Source organism: Carassius auratus, chromosome 7, assembly GCF_003368295.1.
Source record: "Carassius auratus strain Wakin chromosome 7, ASM336829v1, whole genome shotgun sequence".
NCBI lineage: Eukaryota > Metazoa > Chordata > Actinopteri > Cypriniformes > Cyprinidae > Carassius > Carassius auratus.
In genome coordinates, this window is record NC_039249.1 from 33,705,472 (window position 1) to 33,726,695 (window position 21,224).

The 21,224-nt window shown below is 36.9% G+C and overlaps 2 protein-coding genes across 3 annotated transcripts; both read left to right on the forward strand.

Moving 5' to 3' along the window:
- Nucleotides 1–3,894: 3,894 nt before the first annotated feature.
- Nucleotides 3,895–5,841, forward strand: LOC113105336 (endonuclease domain-containing 1 protein-like). The gene is made up of 2 exons (XM_026266378.1): nt 3,895–4,315; nt 4,459–5,841. The coding sequence occupies exons 1-2, from the start codon at nt 4,016–4,018 to the stop codon at nt 4,639–4,641; spliced, it is 483 nt and encodes a 160-aa protein (XP_026122163.1). The 5' UTR covers nt 3,895–4,015; the 3' UTR covers nt 4,642–5,841.
- A 2,315-nt stretch (nt 5,842–8,156) lies between these two features.
- Nucleotides 8,157–16,499, forward strand: LOC113106572 (E3 ubiquitin-protein ligase TRIM21-like). Of its 2 annotated transcripts, XM_026268650.1 has the most exons (9): nt 8,157–8,251; nt 9,420–9,526; nt 10,016–10,038; nt 11,266–11,862; nt 12,182–12,277; nt 14,245–14,478; nt 14,561–14,702; nt 15,416–15,442; nt 15,555–16,499. In XM_026268650.1, exons 3-9 carry the CDS (start codon nt 10,027–10,029, stop codon nt 16,121–16,123), a joined length of 1,677 nt encoding a protein of 558 aa, XP_026124435.1. In that variant the 5' UTR covers nt 8,157–8,251; nt 9,420–9,526; nt 10,016–10,026; the 3' UTR covers nt 16,124–16,499. The 2 variants fall into 2 exon arrangements, with proteins under 2 accessions (XP_026124435.1, XP_026124436.1); XM_026268651.1 differs by lacking the exons at nt 8,157–8,251; nt 10,016–10,038.
- The last annotated feature ends 4,725 nt before the right edge of the window (nt 16,500–21,224 follow it).

Below are 21,224 nucleotides of genomic sequence, written 5' to 3' on the forward strand. Positions count from 1 at the left end.
AGTAGTCATCTATTAAGTATCTTCATTGCTGTAATATTTGTGTGTGCGTGCGTGTGTGAGTGTATGTGTGTGTGTTTTCTCAAGATTGCGTGCACAGTTTCATTTTCTTGTAGATGGTAATCAGCAGTTCCTCGGCACGTAAAGCAAACACTGAAACGCTGCGTGATTCATAAGTGCTGAGCTCCACAACATAAACAGATTAATCTTACACAATATTTAATATAATAACATATTGTTTCCAAGTCTATACAGAAAAAATCACTTGACTATATACTGTATAACTCTCTAAAAAACGTGCATATTAATTTGTATTCATTAAAATTTCAAATGAATATATTTATTAAATTATGACATCTGAAATAACTATATTCTAATTTAAATAACAAAATAATTATTGTGCAGTAATGAACAACCGGACAATAATTGATAATAAATATTAACACTGTTAAACATTTATTGTAATTTTACAGGAAATTCCTGGGAACTAATTGCCGTGAATTTACAGCAAGTAATATACAGGTAATATACATATATACATATATATATGTTTTTTAAATACAATATAGTAATATATTTATACAGCAGTGCTACTGTGATTATAGTAGCATTATTACAGTAAAATGCTGTGATTTATTTTATTTTACTGTATATTTACTGCAACTCAGTTGCCAGGAATTCCCTGTAATTTCACAGGAGACAATTACAGTTGAATATTGTAATAAAAATAAAATAAAAAAATAATATATATATATATATATATATATATATATATATATATATATATATATATATATATATATATATATATATTGTTATATTGTTATATTGTTATATTGTTATTTCAAAATATAATAAAATACTGCAATCTATCTATCTATCTATCTATCTATCTATCTATCTATCTATCTATCTATCTATCTATCTATCTATCTATCTATCTATCTATCTATCTATCGTGTGACTGAAATGTTATGCCCCTTAACATACTGTCCGGCCGAAGCGACGAGACATAATTATTTAATTATAATGTTTATTTTATTATAATGTCAAAACCCATTATAAACGTGATATAAACATGATTTCTAGTCCTGTTCTCTTTTGGAAGGCCAAACAAAGTCGTTTCCCTTTTTAGAGAAAGAAACGCTTCAATTCAAACGAACGAACAAACACATGAGAGCGATTTCAAAAGCTTAAGGAGCTGTCTGTTCTGCTCTCTTTAGATCTCATGAATTTCACACATCGATCGACCTGGATGTTTTAGGCAATATTAAAATCCTAGTGGGGACGTGTCCCGTATGAACGGCACATATGTCCTCCCTGTACAGATCTTCTTCATTCACCAAGAGCTTGTAACACTCCAAAGAGAAAGGAAAAATTAAAATTGCATCATATGACCCCTTTAACCCAAAAATTGACTTAATTAATGAAAATTGTAATGTTAAACTGCTGTCTGTCAGACTTCTCTGTGTTTACATAAATGTCTTGCAGGGCAATACCAACTCTGTGTTAGACACTAAATAGCAATAGCTTTGTCTCCATCCAGCTTTTTAATGCACATTTTAACCTTTTGAAAGCAAAACAAAAATCCTGAATGGAAACGGTTCAAATTCACATAAAATATTCTAATGTGAATAAAACTTTTTACGTGGATTGACTCGCTAATAAATGCAACATAAATGCACATTTGTTGCAACTCTATCAGCTGTTTTAAGTTGTCCCTAAAGTTTTGATCCCACAGCGTTTCATGACTACTCTCCTGTCCATTTCTGATTTACATAACAGAGCTGTTTGATAGGGTTTATTTGCCAAATTTCTACGAATGCGCTTAAAAGGTGCAAAGGAATTGGATGGAAACCTGTCTTTTGACATCAATGCATAGAGTATCATAGATCCTAACAATACTGAACAAAAAGAAAGTGATTCATGGGATGTTGTGATATGAGAATGATCTATTTTCTTTCTAAGTGTTTAAACCGTTTAACCTTTAGTGCTTGAGGCCTCTTTAGGATACTGTTAGTTAGACACGTAGACAGCGAAGGTCTTCATTCAGAAGGCTGTTGTGGGGCCGGATCACAGTTGTCCCTTCCAAAGACATTTAATAAGATGAAATATGATATCAAACACCACTGCCTCCTTTCATTTTCATTTTCATTCGTTAAACATATTAATAGCCGCAGAAATGAAGTTCAGGGAAATGTGTAAGCCTACATTCTATAAAACGAAATATTAATCAAACAGTAGCCTATTGTCTTTTTTTTTTTTCATTTTAACATATTAATAGATTAACTGAATAAAGACCAAAGATTACCTGTTAGGTTTACCCAAAACAAAATATATTGTATTCTTAACCACTAAAGAGACCCAGCTGATCGCATGGAGCTCACCGTCTCCGACATCAGCGAAACACATTTTTTAATAGACGCAGTCTTTATAAATAAACCGCATATTTGAGTTTTAAACAACTACATTCTCGCCTGAAATAGTTAAAACACTATACCTTTTATGACACGATGACAGTAATATTTCAAAAATTATCAAAAGAAATGGCGGTTGAAATTACATTGCTGCATTGCCACTCCCGAAAGCTCAGTAACGTTACCTTTGAACAAGTACCTCGCGAGCAGGGACTTTCTGAGGGACATTTTATTTACCCATAACTTTATTTAGATCATGGTAGCTGCGGTGGAAGCACACCGAGTACCAGCCCAAAGTCCATAGTTTCTGGGTAAAGTTCTTGCGATGGAAATTTGGATAGAGTATGAAGATGCGATTTTAACTAACTTCACCCTATTCCACTGAATTATACCAAACTAAACAATCAGCACTCACTCAGATCACCAGTATTAATATATAAAGACTTATAAAACAGATTTTATGTTACATACCTGAGACATGTTCTTTCCTCCAAAAATGTTAAAATACTTCTGCTACCGTCCGTTGGCCGCGTAATTTCAAAAGTCAAACAGCAGCGATCCCACAATGCTATGCGGTGGCTGTAAAAAAATGCTTCTACAGTGTAGTTACAATAATATTACAGGACTGTTCGTTAATTTCCCATCATGCATTTGAATTTACAACAAAAACATGAATACAGTGCATTGTTGTAACATTTATTGTAAAAATTACATCAATTCCTAACAGTGTAGGTTTATTAAAGACATACCATACAGTGTGTTGCACGTTATTATGGGTGTTTAATAAATGTTGTGAACTCAGATCTTCAGATATCCAGATAGTGTTTGTATGTGATAATAGTTTATCACCTTATATAATGAAACTCTTAGATTAAAATAAGCTGCAGATGGGCTCTGGTCCCCGGTCACATGATGAGCATCAGTATACGCCTCTGTTTGGACTTCATTTCCCTGTAGTATGAAATAAAGAGAATAATTACTGCATCCTGTTCAAATATACATTTGAGGTGTGTTGATACAGATGGTTTCTGTGTGTTTAGCCAAATGATCCATCTAAAGAAGCTTTGTCTCGTCTTTGTGTATGAAATACTTTAAACAGTTCTCAGTCAGATTAATAATCATTTCCACAAATCCAATATTACATTATTCTTGGTTTCATGATTTTCAATATTTTGACTACTTTGACTTTATCATTACTATCATTATTATTATTTATTTCATTAATTGACTCTTATTATTTTAATAATAGTTTTTAATTATGAAATTATGAAAAATTAAGTAAAATAAAAGCATAAATAATTTAAAAAGAATGATTGTCCCTTTATTTTATTATAAGTATTACTATTATTCATTTTATCTTTTCATTTAATCCATCCTTTAATTGGAGCAAAGCAAGCAAAGGTCTGGCTTGCATTTCTTTTCTTGAACCTTAAATATTAGAATTTCAGGAAAATATGAATTTGAACTTTGCATTCACAAAATGTACACATAATATAATCATATGATCATGTGATTCCCGTCCCTTCCCTTCGACTATATAAAGGACCTTTCTGTAGACTCTCTTCTGTTTTCAGGCAAACAGACAATTTCAGAGATTCACCATGAGACATTTCATTCTTCTTCTGTTACTTTCTTCTGTATGTTTCTTCACTATGAGTGAAGTTGTAGATAAATTTGACAAATGCAAACAGTTTTTCTTGGACAATACCGCTCCTGTCTTCACACCAGAGGACGTCTCTCTCAAACCCATCTGTCAGTGTCTTCTGGATGACAAATCTCAGCCAATTTATCTTTATGCAACTTTGTACAGCACGAGTCTGAAGATCCCCGTCTTCTCGGCGAATGTGTATAACCGCAGCAGAACCATTGGGAGATGTGACGCCTGGTACATTGAACCTCAGGTAAATGCTGTCCACATCTATATTACCAGAGTAAGATTAAAGGTGAAGTTTGTCATTTTGAGATATTACAACTGGTGTATTTAAGTGTTTGATGTATTAAAAAGTCAGTTTTATTTAACATTATTTTTCCTCAATCCCTTTAGCTGGATGTACCTTCTATCAATGATAAATGTATGTTGTCCCAAGGTAATGGTAACAATATTGGCACTAATCAGGCTCCGAACAGCGACTATCATAAATCTAAGTATGACAGAGGTCATCTCTATCCTGTGCTCCACACCAACAATCATCTGCCACACCGACCAACGCAGCTCCACAGAAGTTGACTTTCAATCGTAACACATGGCTGAGACATGAGGAAGCTGTAATGACGGACCTGAACTCCTGTGATAAGGAGGCGTATGTGGTGACTGGTGTAGTTCCTGACATGGACGTCCCTAAACTGAAGAATAGAGTCTATGTGTCAAAGTATTTCTGGAGAGCCACCTGCTGTCTGAAGGATGGTCAGTACACAGGGTTGGGCTACTATGGACCGGACGAGAAAGGCAAAGTGAAGACTTTAACAAAAGCAGAACTTAACAAAAAGCTCCAAAAATTATACAATGTTAAAAATCCCATCTCAATTTTTCCAGGCAGAAATCACCAAAAACCGAATAGAAAATGTGGGCGGCAATAACCCTGTGATGCAGTTCATTGACACAGTTTATATGTTCCTCTTGTGTAACTCTTGTGTTCTTCTTTCATATTTGCCCTTGAATTATGTGTTTGAAACTCCATAGATAGATCATAGAAATGTGTAAATTAGGCCACATTTCCAGTTCCCCATCCTCTTTGTCCAGACGGACTCGTGGCCTTGTGTGAGTCTGAAACAGCAGACATGACTGTACACATCCATCTCTGCTTGATTATCTGATTTCAGACCAGCAGATGGAGACAGAGACTGACACCGCAGATTTCAGCACTAGCATTTTTATAAAGCCTTAAATTACTTAAGAAATATGTTTAAATTCATATTTTCCTCACAGCTCAGATTTCGAGATTTGGGAGTGCTGTACCACTTTTTGCTTTAACAATCATAACTAACTGGGTTGAGTGGGTTCTCAAACTTTAATATACTGTACATTTCTTCAATATATACATAAATTTCATAATATACATCTTCTTCAAATCAAAGTTGTAAATACAGAAATAAACACACACACACACACACACACACACACACATACAATGCATGTATAAAATAAACAAAGCTAGTCTTTGATGCATGATTTGGGGGCACAGTTTCAGATCAGTTTTGAGATCTTTTTCCAGTTGATCATCATATGTATTACCAGCAGATGGAGACAGAGGCAGAATTCAGGCTTATTCAAGGACAGCTTTTATTTATTTAGTTGTATTATTATTATTATTATTGTATTTTTCTTTGCTTGAGCTATGTGTATCTGGGGGAGAATGGGAAAATATCATATATGTGTGTATACAGTACATCTACAAGAATGCTGGCCGGCAAAATAAAGAGAAAGATATTTCCAGAAATTATTCTCGAGCTATTAACTGCACTGCTGTGAAAGTGAGGTGAAAGTATTTACAATATTTACGGGAAAATAACATAACAATGACAAAACTAAAATAACGGTAGGATGGGAGAGAACGAGAGCTGCCAAATAAAAGAAATTAATAAAACAAACAGCTAGCTTTTTGTAAAATAACTACCAAAAGAAAATTACAGAACGAAAAATAATGCCCTAAACTTCACTAACTACATTAAGACAAAACCAAACCCGTACAGCGGGTGGCCATCTCTCCTGAGTGTGTGTGATTCATCAGAATGACCCCACATGAGGTCAGTGTGTGTCACGTGACCTTCACACCGTTTCACACACATCAGATCTGGTGAAGACTGAACGGTCAACATAACCTGTACACTCTACACACTGTATTCAGCAAAGCACTTTCCAGAAGTATTCACACACATAACATAAAACTTTCACAATTAAGATGAAAGACAACACAACAGTGAGTGTACAAGCAAAGTGAGCAGAAGCTGAGACACGCGGGACAGTATCAGACCTTTAAACTGATGACTGGACAACATGGAGCAGAGTGTCATCCTCCAGAACGATGACTGACAGACCGACGGAGCACATACACACAAACTACACACAAACATTACACAACTTACACACGTAACACTCCCCTCCTAAAGACTTAACTATAAATCATGAGCAAAGAAGAATCACACAGATTTAAGCTCTAGACGATGTGTCTGCAACAACATTTGCAGAACCTTTTTAACATTTTATATTTAAGTTATAATGTTGAACAGTCAAGGACCATCACATTCTTGACAGGAAAACCAATGGGTTGTGATCTGTAAATACAGTCATGGGTAACGGAGGCGAGCCAGCATAAACTTACAAACATTGTAACACTAAAAGAAGTCCTACAGTTTCTTTTTCAATGGTTGAGTAATTGATCTGATGTTTGTTGAGTTTCCGTGAAAAATATCGAAAAATTCAGCTCTTTGAGTACAGGTTCTGTAAATTATTCACATTGTCAAAAGCTTGCTGTCAAGACACACAAAGGCACGATCCCAATTCTATTTATACCCCTTCCCCTTCCCCAGAGTGTCAAGGGTAGGGGAGAAAATATTCCCCTAAGGATTGTGACACCACTACCATGACGTCACACGCCATCATTCGTCGTCTAGCTCTTATAATGCACACATATACTGGTGTGCTATTGTGCATTAGAGCCTTTAATTATCGTTCTGTATTAATGAGCTGCTTACTGACACACACACACACACATATCGGAAATCGCGCAGCTCACACATCCAGGAGAATATAAACTTGTCAACGCTGCCCCATGACTTTTATTAAATACAGTTTAAATACTGAATTGCTACATTATATTTTCCAGCGACGAGAGGATACAATCGCTGTTTTTGAGTAAACTCACTCTAAAAAGATAAACACACAGACGCCAATACACACAACCTCCATCTCTCTCTCTCTCTCTCTCTCTCTCTCTCTCTCTCTCTCGAATGGGCAATATTTGAGAAAACGGTTTAGCGATTTCTGATTATTGGGGGATTAGCCCCCATCAGTGTCTACGGAAGTTATCACCCCGATCAGACATATGCTGTTGCACTATCATGCAGTCTTTAATGATATGACGAATATTAGCGATTTTTTGCAAACATTTCTTTGAGTAACATGACCATTAATATGAACTCACAATTGAATGTAACATAAAACAAATGATTACTTTTCGTTAAAATCTATATTTATGCCAACAAAGCTTACATTTATGTGTCTTTTTGTTCGCTGTAGCAGCCATGTTGCCGAGATAATTCATACCCCTTCGTTTGAAGTGTGGTCCCGAAAAGTCTTAGTTTTAAGGGCTATCTGGCCCTTCCCCTTACCCCTACCCCTCCAACCAAAAGAGAATCGAGACACCCCTACCCCTTCACGTGAACGCGCGAAACGGAGGGGAAAGGGGAAGGGCTAAGGAGTAGATTTGGGATTGGGCCAAAATCTATGGCAGGACTCAACAGACTAGTAAGAGTATGTACAATGGTTGAACAATGTAGGCAAAAATTACGCTAAAAAGTCATGAGCACTGTAAACTCAACAATAATGGAGACTTTTGGACTGACAGGCCGGACTTGACCCTGACCGACTCTCTTGCCCAGGTATGTTAGGGTGGCCTTTCCAAACTCACATTTTGCAAGATTAATCAGTAAAGAGGCATTGGCTAATCATTCAAACACTGGCCTAAGCAGGGCCAGATGTTCTTGCCAACCAGAGGAATAAGGCACTGGATCAGGAAGGTAAGCATTACAGTTCGGTACTCCGGAGCGTTTCGTAATCCGAATGCCATGACCTTATATTGGACAAAATCATCCGCTGTTACCCTATCCAGTTACCTGCAGTAAGTCTAACTTGGTTACAAATTTAGCAAAACCTAAATTGTCTATATACCCCTCCATCCTATGCAGGGGGTAACTGTCTGGGACTGTGTAACTGCTCCCTAAAATGGCTCACATAATCTAGTGTGTTTTCTTTTGGTGACTCATCTTCACTCCGCATTCCTTCTTTTAAAATGTTGAGCAGACACTAAATCTGCCGGACTAAACCCATGAACAGTCTCACGGAGGCCAAATAAAACTAAGGGGACACCTCCATCCCAGTCTTTACTAGAGCTCAGGCAGTATTTAACATTACACTGATTTGAGTGTTTGGTGAAAATGTGATTATTATTCCTATGTAGTCCGATCTATTATAACCAGTGTGACAGATGGCATTGCTCTGGCTCATTGCTAAGAACTTAAAAGGTGATTTTCTCAATATTTAGATTTGTTTTTGCACCCTCAGATTCCAGATTTATTAAATAGTTGTACTTCAGCCAAATATTGTCAGATCATAACCTTAAACCTTTCAGATGATGTATAAATTTCAATAAAAAAGACCCTTAAGACTGGTTTTGTGGTCAAGGCTCACACATATATTTTCATCACTCATCAGTTTCACATTCTGCATATTAGTTTTATTTCCCCAGAAGCTTTCATTTCATGGTGAAATGCTCATAGGTTTCACTTTCACTTGCATTTACATTGTTAATGTCCTGGAAAACTGCTTTGAAACGTCATGGATTGTTAAAAGGTTGCAACATGTCTAGTTTGACACCACAGCTGTAGCACTTGTGTTGTTCTCAGCCTTTATAATGTTGTCCAAAGCAAAGGAGCTTAAATTACTCCGTCAGTTTTAATTATACAGATAAGAACAATACATCAATCGAATCTGTAAATTGTCTACTTTTATTTGTATACACAAATAATAACAACGTAAATGTGTGCTTTTATAAAATAAAGAGAAGAGTGAAATAAAAAAAAAAGTGAACGAGGACTTGCGGAGTGTCAGGTTGATGACAAACAAGAATGTCAAAAATATGTTGGATGCTGGTTATGTGATGCTTCTGATTTACTAAATGCATGTATATGAAAAGCTGTGATGCACACACCCTGAGCAAATTATGCAAATTAATGTAAAACTGGAGTGTTGTAACTTCTAGGAGGGGTTTCTTTTTCCTGGAATTACAGTTGATGCCAATGGAGAGAGATTGTGAAGAAACGAAACTGTACTGTACATAAATAGGAGGAGAGAGAAGCAGAAATTAAAGAGAATCCATAGCTGATACCCCGTCAAGGTAAGTCTGACTCTCCTGATCATTACTGGTGTTTGCAAAGCCTAGGGTCACTCTTACTGTTGCTCATGCTATTGTGTGTACTATTGTATTAAAAAGTATCAAACTTCAGTGATGAACATGATTCGTCCAATCGGACTTTTCTAATCCATCACACAAGCAATCAGCAAGATAAGACTGTTGGATAACACAAGGGAAATAAATATATTATTACTACAAAATCATAAAAGTTTTATTTTTTTTATTTTTTTTTTTATTTAAAGCTAGAAAATTATGGAACACCCATTATTCATCTGTCAGGTTTATTTTTGGAAAACCTCTACTTCCTCAAAATGAAAAGGAAATGTTATTCTGACATGATATTGTGTTTCATTTGATTGTCAAAAAGCAGAACTAATGCCACCAGAGGTTTAAGGGTTAAGTACTAGTTGTTTTGTGTGCTTCAAATGTCTTTGAGACGCATCTTTATGATTCGTCTTGCTGTTTTTTCAGTCTCTCGTGCCATGGGTGCTGCGGTAAGAAATTATTTTTCTTTTTTCTTTTTTTTTCATGTAGCCTACCTGTCAGACAATAATCGACATAAATCACTCGAGCGACGGGATCTACAGACCAGAATATCATAGACAAGGGAGGGGGGATCCTGGTTCGCAGTTTCGGGGAAAGTTACTTTTAGAAGTAATGCATTACATTGTTGCATAACTCTCTAAAAATAACTTATTGCATTGCTTAGTTTTTATCCAACAATGTGTTATGTTATTTTTCATTACTTTTACTCATTTGGGCCAGGGTTATATAAGTTATATTTTTGGAAAATGTAAAAACCCTTTAATTTCCTCAGACTGAAGGTGATGGGTTAAAAAAAATAAAAATAAAATAAAATATATATATATATATATATACACACACACACACACACACACACACACACACACACACACACACACACACATCTTATGTTTATTTAAAGTAATTTTTGCTTATTACTATGGTTGAATTAGATCATCAAAGGTCAGCAGCAAAGGCACTGGTTAATAAAATGGGATTAAATACATATAAGATATCTGTGCTATTTAACATATTGAATTATTGCAGGTTTGTGTCATATTCTGAATTTGCTTTTCACAGTTTTTATTCATTTTGAGGAATGCTGAATCTGTGTTTGTGCAAGTATGATGAGTAAATGAATGTGGAGATTTACTCAACCCAAAGTACAAAGTAACTCGTGTTACGTATTAAAAAAAAAGTAACTCAGGTATTTTCTTGTCAATTAAAAATAATGAGTTACTTTAGTAGTTAAAAAAAGAGTAATCTGATTACATAACTCACATTATTTGTAAACCCCAACACTGCTGGCTTGCAGCCAATAAATCTGTTTGTCCAATAAATCTGATTTCATTGGATCTTACAGAATCCAGCAGTAAACATTTTTTTAAAAGTTGTACATTTTGCTGTCTGTCATCTCGAATCAGCTCAAAAAAATAAAATAAAAACATACTCCTAGAGTGTTTGTGATCATTTGTTTTACTGTAACTCATAGACAACTGTTCTATAATGGAGCTGCAGTGTTTCATGCAGCATCTTGGTAACACTTCTATTGCACTGACACATGATATATCAAATCAGGACCATGTTCTGATGCTCTCGATCATGTTTGATTAGCTTTTCACTTCGCTTCTTTTGTGCTTGGCCCATAATTGCTGTTTCAGCTGTAGTTATTGTTATTGTTGTTGATGTTGCTGCAGCTCTTCGGTCTATCCTTGAGTTTACCAGTCAACACAACCACAATGATTACACCCGTGGACATCTCTCGCCATCTTCAGTGCCCCATCTGCAAGAACCTGCTGACAGATCCGGTCTCAACCAGCTGTGGACACACCTTCTGCAAGGGCTGTCTGGACAAGCACATCAGCAGGTCCGACGCACAGTGCCCTCTCTGCCAGGAGCTGGTGACCACCAAACCCTCCGTGAACGAAGCGATCGAAGCCCTGCTGCAAGAGTTTCACCAGACTCAGCTCCCCAACCTAGACCTCTTCTGTGGAGAAAGAGATGCGATTCCATGTGACGTCTGTGACGAACACCTCACGTTTAAAGCCGTGAAGTCCTGTCTGATCTGTTCACTCTCCTTCTGCGACGAGCACCTGAAGCCTCACCAGTCTATGCCGAGGTTCAAGGGCCACAAGCTGGTGAAGCCTGTAGAGAAGCTGGATCAGAGAGCATGCAATACACACGGCAGACCTCTGGAGCTCTACAGCAGATGTGAGGAGCGCTGCATCTGCACCTTGTGTGTGAAGACGGATGGAGACGTGATACCTGTGGAGGCCGAGCGAGGCAGGAGACAGGTGAGAACACACAGCTGTCAGGAAACAACACAGATCAGTTTTCTCACCTGAGCGGGTGTTCCAAACGTTCCTTAAAAAAGAACAAATACAAATTCTATTAAGTGTGAAAAAAACATCAGCATTTAAATTAGTCAGATGCTTTTATCCAAAGAATAAAAAAAGAAAATAACAATGATATAGTACTTTTTTTTTTTTTTGCAAAAACTATAATGCTATATCCATAATACTTTAATAACACTGATTTAAAATATAAATTCTGTAACCTTCTGATTTTAAATGAATTGTGTACTCAGAAAGCTTGGTGTGTGTGTTTGTACAGGCCATACAGCAAAACACTATTGAAGTGATGGAAAGGATGATCAATCAGAGGGAAGACAAACTTGAGGAGCTTAAGGAATCAGCTGCAAAACACCAGGTACATACGGAACAAAATATGCAAATATGTATTAAAATTAGACAAGCAGTTTGGAAAATGCATGAATATGAAGTGATAAGAAAAATCATATCAGGTTACGAATATAACTATGGTTCCCTGAGTATGGAACGAGACACTGCGTCCTCTAGGGGGTGCTATGGGGAACACCTCATCGTGACCCGTGTCTGAAGCATACTTTGAAAAAACATCAACGAGTTGGCCGACGACAGCCTCTGATGTGACTACCAGCGTGACTATAAACAGGCACCGGGAGAACACGTCATTCACTTCTTCGTCTGAAGCTTGCGTCCGAAGCATGGCAGGGAGCTAGAGGACACAGTGTCTCCTTCCCTACAAAGGGAACTATGGTTACATTCGTAACCTGAGACATTCCCTTCGAAGGGAGCACTAAGTACCTACTGTACCATTTCCACGGCAGTTATCCCTGGGAAGTTTACCCCTTACGGCCAAAGACCTAAGCTACATACCAAACTTAATTGTTAGGGCCTCGGCCCGGGGTAGAGCTGAAGGCTTAGAATCAGGAAAGCTTCCTTTAAAGGGATACGGCTAAGAACCCTGTCTTTCCTGTCACACAGGAGTTACCGCTAGCTTAAGCAAAATCCTGCTGAAAGAGTTGTCTCAACAGTTCTCTAGAAGCAACAACCTGTTTAGATAGGTATCCGAGGATACATAGGTGGAGTGGTGCCCAAGATGAACGGGGCTTTTACCAACTCAAGAAAGGGCACGAAGCAATCGCGCCAAGCCCTCACCTTATAGGATTTTAGAAAGAACGCAGACAACTAGCGTGCAAACTAACCATAGTGTAGATTACAGAAAGTGGGCAAAGACTTCACGTGCACACTTACCATAGCATGGATTTCCAAATACTGTTCTAAGGAGGGCGTCTCGTGGCACTCTGACAGAGCAGCTCATAGATGGAATGGTGCATCTCAAAACAATATGTTTGAGAGTCATCTGCTCGATCAGTGGAAACAATACTGAAGCACTCTGGGGAAGAAAAAAACAGAGAACTCAGTCTCATATTTTCTTTTTTAATGTCCTTACATCGTCACCTTGTTAGCGCATTTTCATGGCAAGTCCAACTTTGCCGTGGCGCGATCCATAACCTCTAACAGCTCTACATACACAGGACAGGAGAACTTTACCATTTACCATTTACCAGAACCGCCATTATGGTGCGAAAGGGAAAATCCCTCTTTAAACCATTCAGACAGATCCACCTGTATTCTCACGAGCTCATTCTCCTCCATGCCTGAGCAGGGACAGGTCCTGAACCGCGGGAAGCAGATGGCTGCCTTTTTTTCTGACTAACGCCGACATTAATGCACACATTGTCTAAACGCTTGCTAGTAGTCGCCATGATATAGAGAGAAAGATCGCTTTTACCAGTTCTTTCAGATGCACGCTTCAAACAGAACAGTCAGTGAAGACGAATAAGAGGATGACGTGTTCTCCCGGTGCCTGTTTATAGTCACGGCGGGAGTGACGTCAGAGGCTGTAGCTGTTTTTTCAATGTATGCTTCAGACACGGGTCACGACGAGGTGTTCCCCATAGCGACCCCTAGAGGATGCAGTTCAAAGTTCCCTTGAAAGGGAACTAGCTTTCCAAAAAAGACAAGGAAAAGACAATGAGCTGATTTACAATGCAAACCCTGGCACATTCAGCAAACAACACAGCCTGACACATTTATGTAATCATAGTGTATATTAAAATGTATGTACATATAAATGAATTATATATTACATTTTAGATTTTTTTCATATTATTTTTTTCATATCATTTGGCTTGACCTAATTTTCAAAGATAATTTTTTCTTCAGATTTAGATTTAATAACAACACTGATCCAGACTCAGCGAAATGATGTAAAGCCAGTCAATCCTATTAGAGTTTTCCAGACCTAGAAAATGCATGTAATTGTGTCCACCATGCGTTCACTCTTGACAGGCTCTGCTAGAGGAGGAGCAGCAGGAGATACAGCAGGTGTTTGCTGCACTGATGGAGGCGCTGAGGAGCACAGAGAAGAAGCTGCTCGCTCCTCTGGAGGAAGGAAGGAGGTGCTTGAAGAAAGAGATGGACGAGAAGACACAACAAATACAAAAAGACATTCTTAAGTACAAGGAATCCATCGAGACTCTGAATCGCACCAAGAATGAGGAAGATGACATCCTCTTCATCCAGGTTAGTCAAACTTGACTAACAACTGACGTAAAACTTATAGTATATTTACTAAATGTTTAATGTGTGTTTTGGGCTTTCTCAGTCCTATCCGGCCGTGCCAGCTGAGTTCTCAGATGACTGGACGCTTTCCATTGACACCGATTTAAACTTTGGCACAATGAGCAACATAAATGCAGAGTTAATGGATGAGATCGACACACATCTAAAGAAACTCTGCACTGCTGGTGAGAGATTATATCTGAACGTGGTGATGCAATCGCTCAGAAATAGCATTTGTATAGACTTATCCAAACTCATACTACACTCGATGTAAAAATAAAAATTAGTTTTTTAACTCCTGTCTAACTCTTCATTTTGTTTGTGACTGGTTACACACTTTGGCCAATTGAAAATTAGATGGGATCAGTCAATATAAAAATTTGAGCCGATTATTTTTTATTTTTACTTTTTTCAGTGCTGTTTTCAGATGCTTTACTGCATTTTAAATGTGATTAAATTAAAATGCATTGCAGTATACATTTAATGCAATTTTGTTGAACTTACAGAGTTTAAATCTTCATATGTAATCTCATAATTACATTTACTGTCTTTGAAATAAGTACCGCTGAATGTCCTGAAGCATTTATAATACACTAAAATATACTTTAATGCAATTTATTTTGACATTTTAAAATGCATTTTAAAGTAAAACATTTTAATGTGACATTTTTACAAAGGTAACTTTTTAAAAGTGTACATGAGTGTTTTTCAAGTTCTTTTTAAGTCACTTAAGTAGCATTTTAATCTATTAATATCATATTATCTGCAAGTACAGTTTTAAAATATACTTTTAAAGTGCAAATTCAAAACAATTAAGTGAACAGTGTCAAGGTGTATTATGGTCTCATAACTGTAAATTAAATTTATAAATTTGTTCACTATTTATTTATTTTTACAGAAATTAGAAGGATTCACAGCTTCTCAGGTATGTGTGAAACAGTTTTTGAGCTAGTTCTTGTCGTTGCATGTTTACAGATCTCTCGTTCTTTGCAGAATCTCACACATGCAGTAACTGAGAATCTCTGGTCTTTGTGCAGTAAACGTGACTCTGGACGCTGAAACGGCGCATCCGCACTTAGAGGTGTCTGAAGACGGCAAAGCGGTGCGTGACAGCGGAGCAAGGCACGACATCCCGGGCGGCCCGCAGCGGTTCGACCTGGTCGGAGGAGTCCTGGGGAAACCTCTCATCACTTCGGGAAGAGCTTTCTGGGTGGTGGAGGTGGGGAATAAAGTGGGCTGGGAGCTGGGGGTTGTGAGCGATACAGCGAACCGGAGAGGTAAAGTGTCCTACAAACCCAGCGAGGGTTACTGGGCCATCATGCTCTGTGCTCAAAGCATGTACGGAGCTTTTGAAGACCCTCCGATCCAGTTTCAGCTCTCCTCCAAACCCCGGAAGCTGGGAGTGTTTGTGGACTGTGAGGAGGCTCTGGTCTCCTTCTATGATATTGAGGCTAAGTCACACATTTACTCGTTCAAACACTGCAAGTTTGACGGAGCCATCCGTCCGTACTTCAATCCTCATCCCAACGCTGACGGAACCAACTCGAGCCCGTTGGTCATTTCTCCTCTCAGTCAAACCGAAATCTCAAGAGCTCATGAGGTGTGAGGATGTTAGCGTTCAGTGAGAACGACATGATTCCCTTTTGTTTCTGTCTTTGTTTTCTTCTTTAGTGTGGTATTTAGAATTTGTATTTTTTTAAGAATATTTTAATGAACAGGGTGCTGTCCTTCTAAATGCATTTATTTTTATTTTTATAATAATATGATGTTTCTATTTTATTAAACGTTCTATCTATCTATCTATCTATCTATCTATCTATCTATCTATCTATCTATCTATCTATCTATCTATCTATCTATCTATCTATCTATCTGTGAAACGGCAATGCAATTATTAAACTAGGCAATTGTATATGAATGTGAAATGTAGCATTTATGCAATTATTTAATAAAGTACAGGGAAAAAATGGATTGTGTTTTTTGATAAGACAAAAAATAAATAGTCATATTGGGAAATAGTATTACAAATTAAAATCTGTATTCTACTGTGATATACTGTAAAGGTCCCATGACATGAAACGGCTGGGCGATACTGCAAAAATGTCTATTCTTTATTTATTTATTTTTTAAATCTCATGATTTTATCATGATTGATTGTCATGTTAGTGTTTGAGCATTACAGCCAAACGAATATCCCTATAGAGACAAAGCTTGTTATATTAAGGTAACAAAATATGAAAAAATTAAAAAGTATGGCGGATATTTAGGCCTAAGTGGGAGAAGATAAATATTTTTTTTGTCATTATTTTATTTTTGGTATTAAAAAAAAATAGAACAAAGATACACATTACAAATACACATAATACACAAATAAAAATAAACTGTGTTTTATTTTCAGGTACAATAGTATTTAGCAGAAGCATTCAAAAAGTTGAGTGAACAACTAAAGATAAAACACAATATACGTTGATCCTACTAAAGCAACTGTTTTAAAGTTTTTCAGTCAAGAGTATTGAACTGTCCCTTTAATTACAGTCGGCAGCATGTGCAGTACTGTCCCTTTAAGACCTACACACACCTGATATACAGACATGCATCTGTTTCTTTCAGTTGTTTACTTTCATATTAAACATAACCAACTGATGCTGTACATAAACCTTGTGTTTTTGACAAAACATATCTTAGTTCAGGAATCAGGCACAGTTTGAAGGGTTTTTGTGCGCATGCTTTGAGTGTGACGTCACATCAGAACAGCACACAAATAAAACATGTAAAGAACCAGTAGGGCTTTAAAGCAAATGCAAACATGTGCTTTTGTGAGCGCAGTGCAGTGTCCCGTGAGAGGGTCTCTGGGCTGAAGGTGTCCTGAGCAGAATTATATTGTTCTGCCCCCTCCCCAAATTATTATGGAAGTAAATAAATAAATAAATCACCTGCTATATGGGTCAAAATAGAACTTTAATAAAATATAAAAGTAAATAACTAAATTGTATTTAAATTGTATGATTTGCAAATTACAATTGTAGACAGTCGCCTATGGCTTAAATTTTACTAATTCAGTTGTCTGATTGAACTTATAGTCTCTCCGAGAGCAGGACAGATGAGTGACTTACACACGCAAATCCACAGCGAAGAGTTTGCTCGTTCAAGAGAAAACAGTGCTGAGCGCTCTCAGAAAAACAATGACTTTTATTTATAACTGCCTGCATTAGTCACTTTCTGAAATGTGGGCTTGAGTTTAATATCTGAATGGGGAGAGGTTTGATAAAACTGAGAAAAAAAAGACAGTTGTTCATAAGACGAAGGCATTTGAAATGTCAGCATTTGAGTGTAATTAAAGAGTTCAAGAGAAAGATGAGTCAGCCAGGCCTTGACACTCCTCACACAGTTATTGTGTGGCAGCCGCAGGAAAGGAATGATGGATTCTGGGTAAACCTGCCTCAGGGTCAGGTCAGGTTTGATCTTGCAACATCATGATAAAAAAATATTACATTCACTTTGTCAGTTCAGCTGAAAGTTCACAGACCAATGTGTTTTGTTGATCCTGGAACAACAGTGTTATCAAAGAAACCTTCTGTCACCTCAGAAGTAAGCATAAACTATTACTAAAATCACTTCACACAGAATACACACACACACACACACACACACACACACACAAACACACACATATACTGTATATATTCATCTGCTTTTGTAATGAACCCATTGAGTATCTATCGTTGACGGCTTTCCTTTGCTCTTCAACTGAACTGTGTTGAGCTGTTAACACTGCTTTAATGAAAAACAAATGCCTAAGTATGTCACCAGTGAGGATTATTCCCAATCAGATGCTGGCAGTATGTTGTGTTGCTAAAAATTAATTACAATTCAAATTAGCTGAAAGTATAAGCCTGGTGCAGACTCCCTTTTAACAGTGAAAAACGTTATTTGCTTTTTCATTTCCATCCCAGTTGTATCTCACAAAATGAATGCAAAATATTTTCTGCTTGTGTTCAAGGATTAATGATCAAGTTCTTCTGAAACAATGTGTTTTTAAAAATGAAGAACAAATGAAGTTGCATTTGTCAAGGCAGAGCAAGAAAAGAGTCTGAATCACAGAAACAACTTGATAGGTTTGATGACAACACCATCTACTGGTAAAAATATCAAACACAGTAGTTTGATAAATAGAAAATGTATCATAAATATAAACACAAGAGCTAAGTATGATGATAATGCTGTATTTTGTTTCAATATATGGTGTATTGAGCCTAAAGATGGCAGGTGTCAAGAGAAGCACCTGGCTTCAGATCCTACTCTGATTGGTTCGATCATCTCTCATAGACGTACGTGATAGGGAATGGTGTAGGAAGGAGTATGTTGTTTAAAGAGCTAAAGATGCTGTGCAGTTTTAAAAAAGACTTTATTATAATGCACACAAGAAAAAAAAAAAAACATTAGCCTGTAACTCGCCATGTCCCTGAAATGATTGCTTTGCTAAATTAAGCTGATCTTTAGGCTAACAGACGAACAACCCACAACATTTAATAAATGAATTGGGTTGATTATCCACAGTGGGAGGATCAGGTCTTCAGAAGAATGAATTATGAATTTGATTATTTCATATCATCAGAGTATGAGAAAGGAAATGAAGAGGATGTATCACTATTGTTTTAATTTATATAGCATGACAAGACAATTATTGTTACATATAATTATCTGTAATGCAGTTGATAAATGACAATTTAAATTTTCTTTACAACATTGTCAAGCATAGACTTATATAGAAACAAATGCAATTTCATGCGCATCATGCTCTTATTTTATTGCATTAGTCTCACAGCCCAGCCTGATCTCACAATCAAAGCATACATATTTAGACACACATTAAAACTGTCCAATATGTATGTGCCTTTACATATTTACAGTGCTGTTTATGTATTATCTGGACGTAATTACAGGTTTGATACGTATCAAAATTTACGTAAAAACAACCTCAAATACGTACAGATAGAACGTGTTCTCTGAACAGTCAGTTATCCATAGAAATATGCTCATGAAGCTGCTTTTCAATGCATATCTGATTTTTTTTTTTTTTTTTTTTATGTATATTTTCCCTTTTTATATACTTTTTTGATGAATGTAAGATCCCAAAACCCTACCCGAACCTAAACCGAACCATTTTATACAGAATGTTAATTAGGTGAGAACCAATGAGCGTTCGATATCAGTGCCGTAAACAATGTCGTAACATTTCTCGAGTGTGGCACACTGGCGCTATTTTCAAATTCGAAACATAACGAGCGTAGGCTTTGACTGTGACGGTCGCTGTTGCTGAGAATGAAGATGAAGATCGATTGATAAAGGGCTGAATTTGGATATGTTCCTTGCAAACATCTGGATTCTATAGATATGGAGTACAGCAAACAAATAAAATGGATGTGATTTGTAATTTTATGCTGTGCTTTTGTGTATCTATGGTTGTATTGTCAGTTATTTGATAGGAGACAATCACACAGCAAAATATAACAAAATGGTTAAACAATTACATAAACTGTATTAATTTTAAGGTTTCAAAGTGTAGTCTCGTTTAACATTATGTAATCCCCCGAAACGAGTTTGCAGCATGTACAGAAATGTTATTTCCTATTAAGTAGATGAGTAAAATGCTTTCAATAAATTCAATAAAAACATGTATTGATTTGACCATTAAATACAACAGATTTAAATCATTAAAGCCACGATTTTTATATTAATACATGGGAATTCATTTACATTCACACTTTACTTTAGATTATTTAATTTTTTTTTAGCTGCTAACACGTAAGTATTTGTACGTTTTACTGCTATAAATACGTCCTAGTTGTACGTTTTTATGTGCATGAAAACGTAAGTAAATGTACGTGTGGTAGAACCACATTTAACATAAAAATACACACGTATTCTCATGAGATCACGTTGCACAACCGCTGCGGCCAAATATTGAGATAAATTATAATGTATCATCTATTTATATTAAATAACTATATTACATTGGTATCTTATCCAATACCCATTGTGACCATTATTGAGCTGTTTATTTTTATCTGACCGAGGTTAGGGAGTCGCCCCTTGAGTGGGGCTCCAGTGCAGGAACCAGGGTGGGTGAGTACTATTATTCTGTTGCTTCTGTGGGATCATTCTTGATCATCAGGCCCCCGACATGGCACTGCAATAATTTCTTGGATGTCTGGTTAGGTTTCTCTTAGCGGCTTCCTGGTCACCTGGATATCCCTTCTTGCTGAGGCATTGATCAGGAAGTGTAGGAGGCATTTCTGAAAATGGTATTGTGTGATGAACAAAAGACTTTGCACACTTTCTGAAATCCTGTACGGTAAGGGTCATCTTTGTTCCCTTTCTTCAAATTGGTTAAACCTTGGTTCTTTGGGGTCCACTCAACCAGTGTGTCTTTATTAATACACTTCAAGCATCACTTCCCTTAAGATGCAGGGCTATTGTGAGCATGTTACTTCCCCTTAAGCGCCCGAGTTTTCTCTCCTTCTGAGGAGTGGAATTCTTCACTCCATGGGCTGTTCTCGTGGTAGGTTATACAATGAGCGTGCTACTCTCCTCCTGAATTCAGAGTTCTCTCATGTGAGAATTGAGTTCTCTGTTTTTCCCCAGAGCACCTGGCAACCAGCAGCATCTGGTGATTTATAACCTTCACTTATCTGATGTGCTGGGCT

Coding starts and splice junctions, on each gene's coding strand:
- LOC113105336 (XM_026266378.1), top strand. CDS start 4,016: ATGAGACATTTCATTCTTCTTCTGTTACTTTCTTCTGTATGTTTCTTC. Junction 4,316..4,458: donor CCTGGTACATTGAACCTCAG/GTAAATGCTGTC, acceptor CAATCCCTTTAG/CTGGATGTACCTTCTATCAA.
- LOC113106572 (XM_026268650.1), top strand. Junction 12,278..14,244: donor AATCAGCTGCAAAACACCAG/GTACATACGGAA, acceptor CACTCTTGACAG/GCTCTGCTAGAGGAGGAGCA. Junction 14,479..14,560: donor ATGACATCCTCTTCATCCAG/GTTAGTCAAACT, acceptor GGGCTTTCTCAG/TCCTATCCGGCCGTGCCAGC.